The 20,318-nt window shown below is 46.1% G+C and overlaps 1 protein-coding gene across 2 annotated transcripts in view; it reads left to right on the top strand.

Moving 5' to 3' along the window:
* The first annotated feature begins 654 nt into the window (after nucleotides 1-654).
* Nucleotides 655-20,318, top strand: part of LOC142657516 (riboflavin-binding protein-like) — a 31,197-nt gene continuing 11,533 nt past the window's right edge. The window contains exons 1-3 of one of the 2 annotated variants that reach the window (XM_075832555.1): nucleotides 655-683; nucleotides 2,636-2,787; nucleotides 19,149-19,248. In XM_075832555.1, coding sequence (XP_075688670.1) covers nucleotides 670-683; nucleotides 2,636-2,787; nucleotides 19,149-19,248 — 266 coding nt within the window. In that variant the 5' untranslated portion in view covers nucleotides 655-669. Of the gene's footprint in view, nucleotides 684-1,370; nucleotides 1,515-2,635; nucleotides 2,788-19,148; nucleotides 19,249-20,318 lie in introns of those variants that run through there. The other variant, XM_075832556.1, reaches the window with a different exon arrangement.

Consider the following 20,318-nt stretch of genomic DNA (forward strand, 5'->3'; position numbering starts at 1 on the left):
AACTCTGAAATAGTCAGATCCAACCCAAATATCCAATCTTCAATGTGACAGCTCTTCAGAACTTCTATTTCCAATGTTAAATAACATGGAGATGATGGATGGGGTCACCCTGACTGTCCCACCCCCCCACACTTACAGAAAGCGTGGGGGCCCAGATCATCTTGAGTCCACTCCCCTTTAGAAAACAAGGTAGGAGGGAAGCAGATTATGGGGTTGCCACTTGTTTCCCCCTGGGGCAGATTGTCCATCTTTTTGTCCCTTCGGGGCACGGTTTGTTATCCTCTGGTCCACCAGATTGTTTGCTTCGTGTCCTTCAACTGTGGGTCACTATTCAGACTCTGAATGTTGCAACACAGCAAATCTGCAAATCTCTGCTGTCCAGTGACTGAATGTTCTCCTGTCCTGAAAGATCCGTGAACTGATCTCCCCTGTACAGGCTGCAACTCAAGAGAACCTGCGAAGGGGGGATTGTGGGTCAGTAGGCCCCCAGGGAGGTAAACTGGGGGTGTGGGGAAATAAATGATACATATATAATAGCCGAGTTATGTTCATGTAAGTAATAAATTGTGTCAGAACGCACCGATCACACAAAGATGGACCACTATATAAAGGGCGCCGCTTATCCCTATCTGTAGAAGTTACGTGTTAGCAGCCGTGGACTGACCAGTCATGTGTAAGAGGAGGTGAGTACATAGCAGTTGCTGAATCTTGAGGCACATTGTATCTGTCACTGTTTGTGGTCATTGGAGCTGTCACTGTTATGGGGACACTGTGGCTGTCACTGTTATGGGGGCACTATGGCTGTCACTGTTATGGGGGCACTATGGCTGTCACTGGTATGGGGGCACTGTGGCTGTCACTGTGGCTGTCACTGTTATGGGGGCACTATGGCTGTCACTGGTATGGGGGCACTGTGGCTGTCACTGTGGCTGTCACTGTTATGGGGACACTATGGCTTTCACTGGTATGGGAAAACTGTAGCAGTCCCTGTTAGTTATGGGTGCACTGTGTCTGACCCTGTTATGGGGCCACGTTGGCTATCACTGTTATGAAGGCACTGTGGCTGCCACTGGTATAGGGACACCGTGGCTGGCACACCTCTGCTTATGCACACCCTCATATTGGGGAGGAAGCATTTATTCAGTGATTGATATGAGGTTCTGCAGCAGCTGAGGTAGGTATTATAAGGAATAATGTGCCCCTTACTATAAATTAGAATAATAATTATAAGTCATCTAGTATTTCTAGAACTTGTAGAGACCTGCAACCTCGTGCTTTTTTTCGGACCTGGGGGCGGCATTATCCTGTGTATAATCACTGTGCCCTTGATGTAGAATGAGCCAGACCGGTTGTGTCCTCAGAACAGGGTCCTCCACAGCAGACAGTCAGCAGCTCTGTGGTATACAGCCCCTGATACGCTCGCTGTGTGTAAAGAAGTCAAGGAAAGCAAACAGACAGAAAGCGTATAAATAGTGCGAGCAACACCAGGCTCAGAGTCCGCAGCGCGAGCAAAGGTAAGAGGGGCAACAGAGGGAGAGAACGGCTAACATTGGCGCAGGGAGGGAACGGTTGCCACTGGGCGCAGGGAGAGAACGGCTGCCACTGGGCGCAGAGAGGGAACGGCTGCCACTGGGCGCAGAGAGGGAACGGCTGCCACTGGGCGCAGAGAGGGAACGGCTGCCACTGGGCGCAGAGAGGGAACGGCTGCCACTGGGCGCAGTAAGAGAACGGCTGCCACTGGGCGCAGGGAGGGAACGGCTGCCACTGGGCGCAGGGAGGGAACGGCTGCCACTGGGCGCAGGGAGGGAACGGCTGCCACTGGGTGCAGGGAGGGAACAGCTGCCACTGGGCGCAGGGAGAGAACGGCTGCCACTGGGCGCAGGGAGGGAACGGCTGCCACTGGGCGCAGGGAGGGAACGGCTGCCACTGGGCGCAGGGAGAGAACGGCTGCCACTGGGCGCAGGGAGGAAACGGCTGCCACTGGGCGCAGGGAGAGAACGGCTGCCACTGGGCGCAGGGAGGGAATGGCTGCCGCTGGGCGCAGGGTGAGAACGGATGCCACTGGGCGCAGGGAGGGAACGGCTGCCACTGGACGCAGGGTGAGAACGGCTGCCACTGGGCGCCGGGAGGAAACGGCTGCCACTGGGCGCAGGGTGAGAACGGCTGCCACTGGGCGCAGGGAGGGAACGGCTGCCACTAGGTGCAGGGAGGGAACGGCTGCCACTGGGTGCAGGGTGAGAACTGCTGCCACTGGGCGCAGGGTGAGAACGGCTGCCACTGGGCGCAGTGAAAGAATGGCTGTCGGTATCGGTAACATATAAAGGCTCTTCTTACATTTGTCGCAGTTGAATTGTCAGGAAAGCGTCAGCCGGATCTATTCACACAAATTACTGGTGTACGCTGTTTATCTATAAGTGATATATAATATGAGAATGATAAAGCCGCACCCCTTCTTCAGGAAAATAGGGGGGAAATCATTGCGGTAAAAAGGTGGTAGTGGGGGATGGTGCAGTGTATAGATAAATATGAATCATGTTTTTATCACTATATTTTTCACTTTCTCCCTGTTTCTGCCACATTGATACATCAGCCCCAATGTCTATTAAACTTGTTATAAACATTTCACTCCCCGCAGAAACAGAATAAACATGAAGACCCTGATCATCCTTCTGACCCTCAGCTTCTTTTCTGCTGTTTTGTGTCATCACAGATGTCTGCAGGGAACACATCACAAACTGGCCCCGGGGCCCGAGCTCCATATGCAAGAGTGTACTATCTACTCTGAATGTAAGTGGCTATTGAGAATAATGTCATTAGGGTGCTCAAAGTAGAGTGATGAAATTATAAACTACCACACAGTGCTAAAATAATACCATCATACAGTGCCCAAATAATACCACCATACAGTGCTCAAATAATACCACCATACAGTGCTCACATAATACCGCCATACACTGCTCACATAATACCACCATACACTGCTCATATAATACCATCATACAGTGCTCACATATTACCACCATATAGTGCTCCCAAAATACCACCATACACTGCTCACATAATACCGCCATACACTGCCCACATAATACCACCATACACTGCTCACATGATACCACCATACACTGCTCACATAATACCGCCATACACTGCCCACATAATACCACCATACACTGCCCACATAATACCACCATACACTGCTCACATAATACCACCATACACTGCTCACATAATACCACCATACACTGCTCACATAATACCACCATACACTGCTCATATAATACCACCATACACTGTTCACATAATACCACCATACACTGCTCTCATAATACCACCATACACTGCTTACATAATACCACCATACACTGCTCACATAATACCACCATACACTGCTCACATAATACCACCATACACTGCTCACATAATACCACCATACACTGCTCACATAATACCAACATACACTGCTCACATAATACCAACATACACTGCTCACATAATACCAACATACAGTGCTCACATAATACCACCATACACTGCTCACATAATACCACCATACACTGCTCACATAATACCACCATACACTGCTCACATAATACCACCATACAGTGCTCACATACCACCATACACTGCTCACATAATACCACCATACACTGCTCACATAATACCACCATACACTGCTCACATAACACCACCATACACTGCTCACATAATACCACCATACACTGCTCACATAATACCACCATACACTGCTCACATAATACCACCATACACTGCTCACATAATACCACCATACACTGCTCACATAATACCACCATACACTGCTCACATAATACCACCATACAGTGCTCAAATAATACCACCATACACTGTTCACATAATACCACCATACACTGCTCACATAATACCACCATACACTGCTCTCATAATACCACCATACACTGCTCACATAATACCACCATACAGTGCTCACATAATACCACCATACACTGCTCACATAACACCACCATAGAGAGCTCAAATAATACCACCATACACTGTTCACATAATACCACTATACACTGCTCACATAATACCACCATACAGTGCTCAAATAATACCACCATACACTGTTCACATAATACCACTATACACTGCTCACATAATACCACCATACAGTGCTCAAATAATACCACCATACACTGTTCACATAATACCACCATACACTGCTCACATAATACCACCATACACTGCTCACATAATACCACCGTACACTGCTCACATAATACCACTATACACTGCTCACATAATATCACCATACACTGCTCACATAATACCACCATACACTGCTCACATAACACCACCATACACTGCTCACATAATACCACCATACAGTGCTCACATAATACCACCATACACTGCTCACATAATACCGCCATACAGTGCTCACATAATACCACCATACACTGCTCACATAATACCACAATACACTGCTCACATAATACCACCATACACTGCTCACATAATACCACCATACACTGCTCACATAATACCACCATACACTGCTCACATAATACCGCCACACACTGCTCACATAATACCACCATACACTGCTCACATAATACCGCCATACACTGCTCACATAATACCACCATACACTGCTCACATAATATCACCATACACTGCTCACATAATACCACCATACACTGCTCACATAATACCACCATACACTGCTCACATAATACCGCCATACACTGCTCACATAATACCACTATACACTGCTCACATAATACCACCATACACTGCTCACATAATAACACCACACACTGCTCACATAATACCACCATACACTGCTCATATAATACCACTATACACTGCTCATATAATACCGCCATGCAGTGCCCAAATAATACCACCATACACTGTTCCTATAATACCACCATACACTGCTCACATAATACCACCATACAGTGATCAAATAATACCACCAAACAATGCTAAATAATACTGCTATACAGTGCCCAAATAATACTGCCATAGAGTTCTCAAATAATACTAGCATAGAGTGCTCAAATACTGCCATACAATGCTTAATAATACTGCTATATAGTGCCCAAATAATACCACCATACAATTAACTCATTAAATGTGGCGATTGGTTGCGATCACTGCATTTTAGGGGTATCTTAGGGGTTTCTAGCACATCGGCAGACCCCGCTCTGAAATCGTGGGGTTTGCTGATGTCCTGATAGGCTTCCTGTCACAGTGAGAGGAAGTCACTGTGTCGTTCCCGATTGTCGGTGACAGTGTGCATCAGGAACCGAGAGGTCAGCTGTCCCCGACAGCTGACACTCCGCTGTTGGCGATCTGCGGCTCATCGCCGCTGATTTAGGCATTTAACCCCTTAAATGCGGCGATCGGTTGCAATCGCCGCATTTAGGGAGTTGGTAGCACATCGGCAGCCCCCATGCAATCATGGAGGTTGCCGATGGTTGTTACGGACAACCTTAGGCCAGACAACGGTCTCCGGGTCTGCCATGTATGGCTGGTCCTCATAGGCTTACTGTCAGAGTGACTGTGACGGCACACTGACAGTTGGAATACATCACACTACTAGGTAATGTACTGTATTCTAGCAGCGATCAGGGCTGCAGGTCAAAAGAATAAAGTAAAAAAAACTTAAGAAAAATGTTTTATAAAAGTGTAAAAATCAAAGTTAGAAGTTAAAAAACCTCAAACACTGCTTTTTTCCCCCTATAATAAGTCTTTTAGTATCACCGCGTTCGTAACGACCCAAACTATAAAACTATAATATTATTTTTCCCGCAAGGTGAAAACCGAAAAAAAATAAAAATTAAAAACAATGCCAGCATCGCTATTCTCTGATCACCACCCCTCCGAAGATATAGAATAAAAAATGATCAAAAAGTCGCCTTTACCCCAAAACAGTACCAATAAAAACTACAACTCGCCCCGCAAAAAACAAGCCCTTACGCTTTTTTGACTGAAAAATATAAAAGTTACGGCTCTCAGAATATGCGGACACAGAAAAAAAATTTTTTTAGAAAAATGTGATTTTATTGTGCAAACGCTGCAAAACATAAAAAAATTATATACATTTGGTATCGCCGTAAGCGCACTGACTTGCAGAATAAAGTAAAATGGCGCACGGTGAACAACGTAAGAAAAATACAATTTCAAACGACAAAATCGCTGTTTTTTGGTCACTTTAGCTCTAAAAATAAAAAGGAATAAAAAGTAATCACAAAGTTGTATGTACCATAAAATTGTACCAATAAAAGCTACAGCTCGACCCGCCAAAAATAAGCCCTCAAGGCGCTCAATCGACCAAAATAATGAAAAAAAAAGTTATGGCTCTCAGAATCTGGCGATGCAAAAAATATTTATATATATTTTTTGACAAATAGTTTTTTCTTTGTAAAAGTAGTAAAATATAAAAAAAACTTTATACATTTGGTATCACCGTAATCGTATTGAGATGCAGAATAAAGTTAAGTTGTTATTTTTACCACACGGTGAAAGATGTAAAAACAAAACCAAAACAACAATGGAGGAATCACAGTTGTTTCCAATTTCAGCTTGCAAATTATTTTTTTCCCGTTTCCCAGTACATTATATGGTACTTTATATGGTGTCCATAGAAACTACAACTCCTCCCGCAAAAACTAAGCCCTCACACCGCTCTATTGACTGAAAAATAAAAAGTTACGGCTCTTGGAAGGCGAGGAGTGAAAAACGAAAATGAAAAAGCAAAAAAGGATCAGACCTGAAAGGGTTAATTAATTTCTAATAAAAAAACTTATGACCACATATGGGGAATTGCCACACTCGGGAGAAATTGCTTTACAAATTTTGGGTGACTTTTTCTCCTTTATCCCTTGTGAAAATTAAAAAATTCAACATTTTAGTGGACAAAAATGTTGATATTCATTTTCACGGCCAAATTCCACTAAATTCTACAAAAAAACTGTGGGGTCAAAATGCTAACTACACCCCTAGAAAAATTGTGTTGTTTCCAAAATGGGGTCACTATTGGGGGGTTTCAACTGTTTTGGTCCCTCCAGTGCAGTGCAAACGCGACACGGCACCGAAAACCAATCCAGCAAAATCTGCAATCCAAATGGTGCTCCTTCCCTTCTGAGCCCTGCTGTGGGTCCAAACAGCAGTTTATTACCACATATGGGGTATTGCCATAATCGGGAGAAATTGCTTTACAAATGTTGGGGTGCTTTTTCTCCTTTATTCCTTGTAAAAATTAAAAAATTCTATGTTTTAGCAGAAATAAAGTAGATTTTCATCTTCACAGACCAATTACACAAAATTTTGCAAAAAAACTGTGGGGTCAAAATGCTAACTATACCACTAGAAAACTCTTGAGGGGTAGTTTTCAAAATGGGGTGTCACTTTTGGGGGGACTGTTTAGGCCCCACAAGACCTCTTCAAACCTGACATGGTTCCTAAAATATATCCCTAAAAAAAGAAGGCCCCAAAATCCTCTAGCTGCTCCTTTGTTTCTGAGGTCGGTGTTTCAGTCCATTACCGCACTAGGGCCACATGTGGGATATTTCTAAAAACTGCAGAGTCTGGGCAATAAATATTGAGCTGCGTTTCTCTGGTAAAACTTTTGTGTTACAGAAAAAAATGTATTACCAATGAATTTTGGCTAAAAAAATTTAATTTGTAAATTTCACCTCTACTTTGCTTTAATTCTTGTGAAACGCCTAAAGGGTTAAACACTTTCTGAGTGCTGTTTTGAATACTTTGAGGGGTGCAGTTTTCAAAATGGGGTGATTTATGGGGACTTTCTAATATGTAAGGCCGTCAAAGCCACTTCAGAACTAAACAGCCTTTTGACATTTTATTGAAAATGTGAGAAATTGCTGCTAAAGTTCTAAACCTTGTAACGTCCTAGAAAAACAAAAGGACCTGAAAAAAACGATGCCAAGATAAAGTAGACACATGGGGATGTTAAAGAGGCTCTGTCACCAGATTATAAGTGTCCTGTCTCCTACATAATGTGATCAGTGCTGTAATGTAGAGAACAGTGGTCCTAGTAATAAAGAGGCTGTCACCACATTATAAGTGTCCTGTCTCCTACATAATGTGATCAGCGCTGTAATGTAGATAACAGTGGTCCTAGTAATAAAGAGGCTCTGTCACGACATTATAAGTGCCCTGTCTCCTATATAAGGAGATGGGCGCTGTAATGTAGAGAACTGGTCCTAGTAATAAAGAGGCTCTGTCACCACATTATAAGTGCCCTGTCTCCTATATAAGGAGATGGGCGCTGTAATGTAGAGAACAGTGGTCCTAGTAATAAAGAGGCTGTCACCAGATTATAAGTGTCCTGTCTCCTACATGATGTGATCAGTGCTGTAATGTAGAGAACAGTGGTCCTAGTAATAAAGAGGCTGTCACCAGATTATAAGTGTCCTGTCTCCTACATAATGTGATCGGCGCTGTAATGTAGATAACAGTGGTCCTAGTAATAAAGAGGCTGTCACCACATTATAAGTGCCCTGTCTCCTACAATAGGAGATAGGGCACTTATAATCTGGTGACGGAGCCTCTTTATTACTAGAACCACTGTTCTCTACATTACAGCGCTGATCACATTATGTAGGAGATAGGCCACTTATAATGTGGTGACAGCCTCTTTATTACTAGGACCACTGTTGTAATGGCAGGAAGGAGGTGAAGGGAAAGTGAGCCCTAATCTACCCACCGCCCTGTCCCTGCCTACTTGCAACGACCCGCCCTAGGCGACGAGGTACAACTGGGCGGCGGTCCCTACGCTGGCTAAGTGCACAGGAAGACAAACAGGGAACACGCAAGGGAAGGGGCAGTAGCCACGGAACGCCACGAGGAAACGGGGCGGCGAACGAACAGTCAGGACCAGGACGAAGTGAGTACACCCGAGCGGACACGGAGACAGAAGCAAGCCAGGGCAAGCAAAGCAGGTCAAGCAGAACTGCAGCAAGGCAGAAGCACGGCAGAAGCAGGCTGGAGCAAGCAGCAGTGGGGCCAGGAATCCAAAAGAATTACAAGCACTGAGGGAGAGCACAGGGCAGGTAATAAAGGGCAGGGGGCGGAGCTAACTCCGAGAGACCAGGCCGCGATAGGCTCTCCCACTCCTGAGCCTGCCACCCTGGTTGGTGGGAGAAGGTGTCAGTCGAACAGGTCTGGCCTCAGGTGTGGATTGATTAATCCCAGGAGTGTAGCTAGATGAAGTACCTGGCAGATCCCTAACAGTACTCCCCCTTTTATGAGGGGCCACCGGACCCTTACTAAGGGGACCCGGTTTAGTGGGGAAGAGGAGGTGGAACCTCCTGATCAATACCCCAGCGTGAACATCACGGGCAGGTACCCAAGTCCTCTCCTCCGGCCCGTATCCTCTCCAATGGACCAGGTACTGGAGGGAGCCCTGGACCATCCTACTGTCCATAATCTTGGCCACCTCGAATTCCACCCCCTCAGGGGTGAGAACGGGAACAGGAGGTATCCTCGAGGGGGACCAGGACGGGGAGCAGCGTTTAAGGAGGGAGGCATGGAAGACGTCATGTATGCGAAAGGATGGGGGGAGCTCCAGACGGAAGGATACAGGGTTGAGGACTTCAATGATCTTATAAGGTCCAATAAATCGGGGAGCAAACTTCCTGGACGGGACCTTAAGGCGCAAGTTCCTGGACGACAACCAGACCAAATCCCCGACGACAAACCGGGGGTTAGCAGAACGTCTACTATCCGCCTGAATCTTTTGTGCGCTCTGGGACGCCTCTAGGTTCTTCTGAACCTGGGCCCAGACAGTGCACAGTTCCCGATGAACCTCCTCTACCTCAGGATTATTGGAACAACCAGGGGAGACGGAGGAGAACCTAGGGTTAAACCCGAAATTACAGAAAAACGGGGAGACCCCTGACGAGTTACTGACCCGGTTATTCAGGGAAAATTCAGCAAGGGGAAGGAATGAGACCCAATCGAATTGACAGTCAGAGATGAAACACCTTAAATATTGTTCCAGGGATTGGTTGGTCCTTTCCGTTTGGCCATTGGTTTCGGGATGGAAGGCGGAGGAGAAGGACAGATCAATCTCCAACTTTTTACAAAAAGCTCTCCAAAATAAGGAAACAAATTGTACCCCTCTGTCAGAAACGATATTGACTGGGGCCCCATGGAGACGCAGGATGTGTTTCACAAACAAAGAAGCTAACGTCTTGGCGTTAGGTAGCTTCTTAAGGGGCACAAAGTGGCACATCTTGCTGAAGCGGTCGACTACCACCCACACCACCGACTTGCCCTGAGATGGAGGCAAATCGGTGATAAAATCCATGGAGATATGGGTCCAAGGTCTCTGGGGAATGGGCAAGGAACGTAGTAGGCCCGCAGGTCGGGACCTAGGGGTTTTGGACCTAGCGCAAACCTCACAAGCGGCGACGTAAGCCCTAACATCTTTAGGCAACCCAGGCCACCAATAGTTTCTGGTAATGAGGTGTTTGGTGCCCAAGATGCCAGGATGACCGGATAGAGCGGAGTCATGGTTTTCCCTGAGTACCCTCAGCCGGTATTGCAGGGGAACAAACAGTTTGTCCCCAGGGACGTTCCCGGGAGCTGCACCCTGATCAGCCGCGATATCAGAAGCTAAATCAGAATCCGTGGCAGAGACGATTATACCAGGGGGTAAAATACAAGCGGGATCCTTCTCGGAAGGAGGATTGGCCATGAAACTACGTGACAGAGCGTCAGCCTTAATATTCTTGGACCCAGCCCTATAGGTAACCAAGAAATTAAATCTGGTAAAGAATAGTGCCCACCGAGCTTGTCTAGGATTAAGCCTCCGGGCCGATTCTAGGAAAACCAGATTCTTGTGATCCGTAAGGACCGTTACCTGGTGTCTGGCCCCCTCCAGGAAGTGCCGCCACTCCTCAAAAGCCCATTTAATGGCTAGAAGTTCGCGGTTGCCAATATCATAGTTACTCTCCGTGGGCGAAAACTTCCTAGAGAAGTAAGCACAGGGGCGGAGATGGGTGAGGGAGCTGGTACCCTGGGACAGGACGGCCCCCACTCCCACCTCGGAAGCGTCAACCTCCACAATAAATGGCTCCTCTTGGTTGGGCTGAATCAGCACGGGGGCCGAGATAAAGCACTTCTTGAGAGTCTCAAAGGCCTGGACGGCCTCAGGGGGCCAATGGAGGACATCGGCACCCTTGCGGGTAAGGTCCGTAAGAGGCTTAGCGACGACCGAGAAGTTGGCAATAAATCTCCTGTAATAGTTGGCGAACCCTAAAAAACACTGTAACGCCTTAAGGGAGGCAGGTTGGACCCATTCCGCCACAGCTTGAACCTTGGCAGGGTCCATGCGGAATTCATGAGGAGTGAGGATTTGCCCTAAAAATGGTATCTCCTGTACCCCAAAGACACATTTTTCAGTCTTAGCAAACAGATTATTCTCCCGAAGGACCTGGAGCACCTTCCTGACATGCTCCACGTGGGAGGACCAGTCCTTGGAAAACACCAGTATGTCATCAAGGTACACAACAAGAAAATTACCCAGGTACTCTCTCAGGATTTCATTAATAAAATTCTGGAAGACAGCAGGGGCATTACACAACCCAAAGGGCATGACCAGGTATTCGAAATGACCCTCGGGTGTGTTGAACGCAGTTTTCCACTCATCCCCCTCTTTGATGCGGATAAGGTTATATGCCCCCCGTAGATCGAACTTAGAAAACCATTGGGCTCCCTGAACCTGATTAAAAAGATCCGGAATCAAAGGAAGTGGGTACTGGTTCCTTACGGTGACCTTATTCAGGTTACGATAATCAATGCACGGCCTAAGACCACCATCCTTCTTCCCCACGAAGAAGAAGCCAGCACCTACAGGAGAAGTCGAGGGGCGAATGAAACCCTTGGCCAGGCATTCTTGGATATACACCCTCATCGCTTCACGTTCAGGACATGAAAGATTAAATATCCTACCCTTAGGAAGCTTGGCACCAGGCACCAAATCGATAGCGCAATCGTAATCTCTATGGGGGGGCAACACCTCGGAGGCCTCCTTAGAAAACACATCGGCGAAGTCCTGAACAAACTCAGGAAGTGTGTTTACCTCCTCCCGGGGAGAAATAGAGTTAACAGAAAGACATGACATCAGACATTCATTATCCCATTTGGTGAGATCCCCAGTATTCCAATCAAATGTGGGATTATGCAACTGCAACCAGGGAAGGCCTAAAACCAGATCAGACGATAATCCCTGCATCACCAGTACAGAGCACTGCTCCAAATGCATGGAGCCAACCAGGAGTTCAAAAACAGGAGTATGCTGAGTAAAATAACCATTAGCAAGGGGTGTTGAGTCGATTCCTACTACAGGGATAGGATAAGGTAAATCAATACAAGGCATCTTTAGAGACATAGCAAATTCCACAGACATGATATTAGCAGATGAGCCAGAATCCACGAAAGCACTGCCCGTGGCAGACCGGCCAGCAAACGAGACCTGAAAGGGAAGCAAAATTTTATTGCGTTTCACATTAACGGGAAATACCTGTGCGCCCAAGTGACCTCCCCGATGATCACTTAGGCGCGGAAGTTTCCCGGCTTCTTATTCTTGCGCCTGGGACAGGTGTTCAGTAGATGCTTGTCATCCCCACAGTAGAAGCAGAGACCATTCATTCTGCGAAACTCCCTACGTTGTCGAGGGGACATGGAGGCCCCGAGTTGCATAGGTACCTCCGAGTCCTCCGTGGAGGGGCGAGGAGACGGGACCTCGGGGGGAATCGCAGAAAAGTCAGAGGGGAGCACACTGAAGCGTTCTAGCTGACGTTCCCTGAGACGTCGGTCAAGTCGTACTGCTAGGGCCATAACCTGGTCAAGGGAGTCAGGCGAGGGGTAGCTAACCAGCAGATCCTTCAGGGCGTCAGATAATCCTAACCTAAACTGGCACCTTAGGGCCGGATCGTTCCACTGAGAAGCTACGCACCACTTCCTAAAATCAGAACAGTATTCCTCAACCGGTCTTCTACCCTGACGTAAGGTCACCAGCTGACTCTCGGCTAAAGCAGTCCTGTCAGTCTCGTCGTAAATGAGTCCGAGGGCAGAGAAAAAACGATCAACAGAGGAAAGTTCAGGGGCGTCAGGAGCCAAGGAGAAGGCCCACTCTTGGGGCCCTTCCTGGAGTCGGGATATGATGATACCCACCCGCTGGTTCTCGGAACCTGAGGAGTGGGGCTTTAGGCGAAAATACAGTCTGCAACTCTCCCGGAAGGAGAGAAACGTCTTACGGTCCCCTGAAAACCGGTCAGGTAACTTGAGGTCGGGTTCTAGAGGTGAGGTGAGGGGTACTACTAAAGCAGCGTCACCCTGATTGACCCTTTGGGCCAGGGCCTGGACCTGTAGGGAGAGGCCCTGCATCTGCTGGGTCAGGGTCTCAAGGGGGTCCATGATAGCGTCAGCGTAGGAGAAATGGTAGACTAGGTAAGGGCTTGTAATTATGTAATGGCAGGAAGGAGGTGAAGGGAAAGTGAGCCCTAATCTACCCACCGCCCTGTCCCTGCCTACTTGCAACGACCCGCCCTAGGCGACGAGGTACAACTGGGCGGCGGTCCCTACGCTGGCTAAGTGCACAGGAAGACAAACAGGGAACACGCAAGGGAAGGGGCAGTAGCCACGGAACGCCACGAGGAAACGGGGCGGCGAACGAACAGTCAGGACCAGGACGAAGTGAGTACACCCGAGCGGACACGGAGACAGAAGCAAGCCAGGGCAAGCAAAGCAGGTCAAGCAGAACTGCAGCAAGGCAGAAGCACGGCAGAAGCAGGCTGGAGCAAGCAGCAGTGGGGCCAGGAATCCAAAAGAATTACAGGCACTGAGGGAGAGCACAGGGCAGGTAATAAAGGGCAGGGGGCGGAGCTAACTCCGAGAGACCAGGCCGCGATAGGCTCTCCCACTCCTGAGCCTGCCACCCTGGTTGGTGGGAGAAGGTGTCAGTCGAACAGGTCTGGCCTCAGGTGTGGATTGATTAATCCCAGGAGTGTAGCTAGATGAAGTACCTGGCAGATCCCTAACAACTGTTCTCTACATTACAGCGCTGATCACATTATGTATGAGACAGGACACATAATCTGGTGACAGCCGCTTTATTACTAGAACCACTGTTATCTACATTACAGCACTGATCACATTATGAAGGAGACAGGACACTTATAATCTGGTGACAGCCTCTTTATTACTAGGACCACTGTTCTCTACATTACAGCACTAATCACATTATGTAGGAGACAGGGCACTTATAATCTGGTGACAGCCTCTTTATTACTAGGACCACTGTTATCTACATTACAGCACTGATCACATTATGTAGGAGACGGGACACTTATAATCTGGTGACAGCCTCTATATTACTAGGACCACTGTTATCTACATTACAGCACTGATCACATTATGTAGGAGACAGGACACTTATAATCTGGTGACAGCCTCTTTAACTAGTAACTATTTTGTGTGGTATTACTATCTGGCTTACAAGTAGATACATTCAAATTTTAGAAAACTGCTACATTTTGCAAATTTTCACTAAAATTTGGAGTTTTTCACAAATAAATATTGAATTTATCGACCACATTTTTTTAGTAACATAAAGTACAATATGTCACGAGAAAACAATCTCAGAATCGCTTGGATTGATAAAAGCATTCCGAAGTTATTACCACATAAAACGACACACTCAGATTTGAAAAAATCATCTGTTTCCACAAGGCCAAAACAGGCTCAGTCCTGAAGGGGTTGTTGATTATGGGAAAAGTTAATGAAAACCCCAAATTTACTGTCTGTGAGAACATTATATAAGCCCAATTTCAAAATGATTTTTAATACAGAAATGTCGTCCTACTGTCATATCTGCCCCAATACTTGGTCGGGGCTCCGACACTGCATGAATTACTGTATCAATGCGGCGTGGCATGGAGGCGATCAGCCTGTGGCACTGCTGAGGTGTTATCAATACGACGTGGCATGGAGGCGATTAGCCTGTGGCACTGCTGAGGTGTTATCAATGCAACGCCATGCCACGCCGCATTGATAACACCTCATCAGTGCCACCGGCTGATCGCCTCCATGCCACGCCACATTGATAACTCCTCAGCAGAGCCACAGGCTGATCGCCTCCATGCCACGCCACATTGATAACTCCTCAGCAGAGCCACAGGCTGATCGCCTCCATGCCACGCCACATTGATAACACCTCAGCAGTGCCACAGGCTGATCACCCCATGCCACACCGCATTGGTAACACCCCAGCAGTGCCACAGGCTGATTACCCCCATGCCACGCCGCATTGATAACACCTCAGCAGTGCCACAGGCTGATCGCCTCCATTCCACGCCGCATTGATAACCCCTCAGCAGTGCCACAGGCTGATCGCCCCATGCCACGCCGCATTGATAACACCTCAGCAGGGCCACAGGCTGATCACCCCCATGCCACGCCGCATTGATAACACCTCAGCAGTGCCACAGGCTGATCCCCTCCAAGCCACGCCGCATTGATAACCCCTCAGCAGTGCCACAGGCTGATCGCCTCCATGCCACGCCGCATTGATAACCCCTCAGCAGAGCCACAGGCTGATCGCCTCCATGCCACGCCGCATTGATAACCCCTCAGCAGTGCCACAGGCTGATCGCCTCTGTGCCACGCCGCATTGATACCACCTCAGCAGTGCCACAGGCTGATCCCCTCCAAGCCACGCCGCATTGATAATACCTCAGCAGTGCCACAGGCTGATCGCCTCCATGCCACGCCGAATTGATAACCCCTCAGCAGAGCCACAGGCTGATCGCCTCCATGCCACGCCGCATTGATAACCCCTCAGCAGAGCCACAGGCTGATCGCCTCCATGCCACGCCGCATTGATAACCCCTCAGCAGTGCCACAGGCTGATCGCCTCTGTGCCACGCCGCATTGATACCACCTCAGCAGTGCACAGGCTGATCACCCCCATGCCACGCAGCATTGATGCAGTAATTCATGCAGAGTCGGAGCCCGGACGAGTATTGGGGGCAGATACTGGACAGACTTCTCAGTAGGACGACATTTCTGTATAAAAATCATCTCTGATATTGGGCTTATATAATATTCTCATCTTCTGAGACACTAAATTTTGGGTTTTCAGTAACTGTTCCCATAATCATCAACATTACAAGAAAAAATCCCTCTGTGTGTGATGAATCTATAGAATATATGAGATCCCTCTGTGTGTGATGAATCTATAGAATATACGAGATCCCTCTGTGTGTGATGAATCTATAGAATATACGAGATCCCTGTGTGTGATGAATCTATAGAATATGAGATCCCTCTGTGTGTGATGAATCTATAGAATATATGAGATCCCTCTGTGTGTGATGAATCTATAGAATATATGAGATCCCTCTGTGTGTGATGAATCTATAGAATATGAGATCCCTCTGTGTGTGATGAATCTATAGAATATATGAGATCCCTCTGTGTGTGATGAATCTATAGAATATGAGATCCCTCTGCGTGTGATGAATCTATAGAATATATGAGATCCCTGTGTGTGATGAATCTATAGAATATATGAGATCCCTCTGTGTGTGATGAATCTATAGAATATATGAGATCCCTCTGTGTGTGATGAATCTATAGAATATATGAGATCCCTCTGTGTGATGAATCTATAGAATATGAGATCCCTCTGTGTCTGATGAATCTATAGAATATATGAGATCCCTCTGTGTCTGATGAATCTATAGAATATATGAGATCCCTCTGTGTGTGATGAATCTATAGAATATACGAGATCCCTCTGTGTGTGATGAATCTATAGAATATATGAGATCCCTCTGTGTGTGATGAATCTATAGAATATGAGATCCCTCTGTGTGTGATGAATCTATAGAATATATGAGATCCCTCTGTGTGTGATGAATCTATAGAATATATGAGATCCCTCTGTGTGTGATGAATCTATAGAATATATGAGATCCCTCTGTGTGTGATGAATCTATAGAATATGAGATCCCTCTGTGTGTGATTAATCTATAGAATATATGAGACCCCTCTGTGTGATGAACCTATAGAATATACGAATAGAATATACGAATAGAATATACGAGATCCCTCTGTGTGTGATGAATCTATAGAATATACGAGATCCCTCTGTGTGTGATGAATCTATAGAATATGAAATTACTGAAATAAATGAACTTTCTGATGATCTTCTAATTCATGGAGAAGGACAAGTATGTATATATATATATCCCCTCTCCTTCCTCCTGTGTGTATATATATATATATATATATATATATATATATCTCACCTCTCCTTCCTCCTGTATATATATATATATATATATATCACCTCTCCCTCCTCCTGTGTGTATATATATATATCACCTCTCCCTCCTCCTGTGTGTATATATATATATCACCTCTCCCTCCTCCTGTATATATATCACCTCTCCTTCCTCCTGTATATATATTACCTCTCCTTCCTCCTGTATATATATATATCACCTCTCCCTCCTCCTGTATATATATCACCTCTCCCTCCTCCTGTATATATATCACCGCTCCTTCCTCCTGTATATATATATCACCTCTCCCTCCTCCTGTATATATATCACCTCTCACTCCTCCTGTATATATATCACCTCTCCCTCCTCCTGTATATATATCACCTCTCCCTCCTCCTGTATAATATATCACCTCTCCCTCCTCCTATATATATATATATATATATATATCTCACCTCTCCTTCCTCCTGTATATATATATATCACCTCTCCCTCCTCCTGTATATATATCACCTCTCCCTCCTCCTGTATATATATCACCTCTCCTTCCTCCTGTATATATATATATATATCACCTCTCCCTCCTCCTGTATATATATCACCTCTCCCTCCTCCTGTATATATATCACCTCTCCCTCCTCCTGTATATATATCACCTCTCCCTCCTCCTGTATATAGATATCACCTCTCCCTCCTCCTGTATATATATATCACCTCTCCCTCCTCCTGTATATATATATCACCTCTCCCTCCTCCTGTATATATATATCACCTCTCCCTCCTCCTGTATATATATCACTTCTCCCTCCTCCTGTATATATATATATCACCTCTCCTTCCTCCTGTATATATATATCACCTCTCCCTCCTCCTGTATATATATATCACCTCTCCCTCCTCCTGTATATATATCACCTCTCCCTCCTCCTGTATATATATCACCTCTCCCTCCTCCTGTATATATATCACCTCTCCTTCCTCCTGTATATATATCACCTCTCCCTCCTCCTGTATATATATATCACCTCTCCTTCCTCCTGTATATATATCACCTCTCCCTCCTCCTGTATATATATATCACCTCTCCCTCCTCCTGTATATATATATCACCTCTCCCTCCTCCTGTATATATATATATCACCTCTCCTTCCTCCTGTATATATATATCACCTCTCCCTCCTCCTGTATATATATCACCTCTCCCTCCTCCTGTATATATATCACCTCTCCCTCCTCCTGTATATATATCACCTCTCCCTCCTCCTGTATATATATCACCTCTCCCTCCTCCTGTATATATATCACCTCTCCCTCCTCCTGTATATATATATCACCTCTCCCTCCTCCTGTATATATATCACCTCTCCCTCCTCCTGTATATATATCACCTCTCCCTCCTCCTGTATATATATCACCTCTCCCTCCTCCTGTATATATATCACCTCTCCCTCCTCCTGTATATATATCACCCCTCCATCCTCCTGTATATATATATATCACCTCTCCCTCCTCCTGTATATATATCACCTCTCCCTCCTCCTGTATATATATCACCTCTCCCTCCTCCTGTATATATATCACCTCTCCCTCCTCCTGTATATATATCACCCCTCCCTCCTCCTGTATATATATATATCACCTCTCCCTCCTCCTGTATATATATCACCTCTCCCTCCTCCTGTATATATATATATCACCTCTCCCTCCTCCTGTATATATATCCCCTCTCCCTCCTCCTGTATATATATCACCTCTCCCTCCTCCTGTATATATATATCACCTCTCCCTCCTCCTGTATATATCAGTCACATGCTCATGATAGATTTCTCTGCCTCCTAGCCTCCTGCTGTCACACCAACTTCACTGAGAAGCTTTCTTCGTCTCCGCTTATTCAGGTGGATAATTATTACTGGAACCGATGTGGGAACCTGAGCAAGACGTAAGTGGCCATTCTACCTGTCAGATCTCCTATACACAGCAAATAACAGGCAGGAAACAACCACAAGTTACACAAGTCGGATCAGTTGAGGTTTAGTAGCGGATTGGTGGCCTCTCAGGTGCAGTTCCTCTCCTCAAAAGTAAACCTGAACTGCCTAGAGAAATGTTCTGCAGATCTTTAGAGGTCAGAAGTCACAAAGCGCCCACTCTATGGGGTCACCTGTCCACCTGCTCATTAATGAAAATATTTTGTCAGTCAATCAGGTGGCAGCAGCTCAATGCATCCAACCTCAGATGTGTTCAGGAGGCTAAGAGGTCCTGACTGATCCCCAGAATGAAAGGATGCCTGCTGACTCAGGAGCAGGGTCAATGTATTCTGATGAAACAAGAGCGCAGCTCTGGAGTATAATACAGGATGTAACTCAAGATCAGTACAGGATAAGTAATGTAATGTATGTATACAGTGGCTCCACCAGCAGAATAGTGAGTGCAGCTCTGGTGTATAATACAGGATGTAACTCAGGATCAGTACAGGATAAGTAATGTAATGTATGTACACAGTGACTCCACCAGCAGAATAGTGAGTACAGCTCTGGAGTATAATACAGGATGTAACTCAGGATCAGTAATATAATGTATGTACACAGTGACTTCACCAGCAGAATAGTGAGTGCAGCTCTGGAGTATAATACAGGATGTAACTCAGGATCAGTACAGGATAAGTAATGTAATGTATATACACAGTGACTCCACCAGCAGAATAGTGAGTGCAGCTCTGAAGTATAATACAGGATGTAACTCAGGATCAGTACAGGATAAGTAATGTAATGTATGTATACAGTGACTCCACCAGCAGAATAGTGAGTACAGCTCTGGAGTATAATACAGGATGTAACTCAGGATCAGTAATATAATGTATGTACACAGTGACTTCACCAGCAGAATAGTGAGTGCAGCTCTGGAGTATAATACAGGATGTAACTCAGGATCAGTACAGGATAAGTAATGTAATGTATATACACAGTGACTCCACCAGCAGAATAGTGAGTGCAGCTCTGGAGTATAATACAG

Source organism: Rhinoderma darwinii, chromosome 7 (assembly GCF_050947455.1).
Source record: "Rhinoderma darwinii isolate aRhiDar2 chromosome 7, aRhiDar2.hap1, whole genome shotgun sequence".
Classification (NCBI taxonomy): Eukaryota; Metazoa; Chordata; class Amphibia; order Anura; family Rhinodermatidae; genus Rhinoderma; species Rhinoderma darwinii.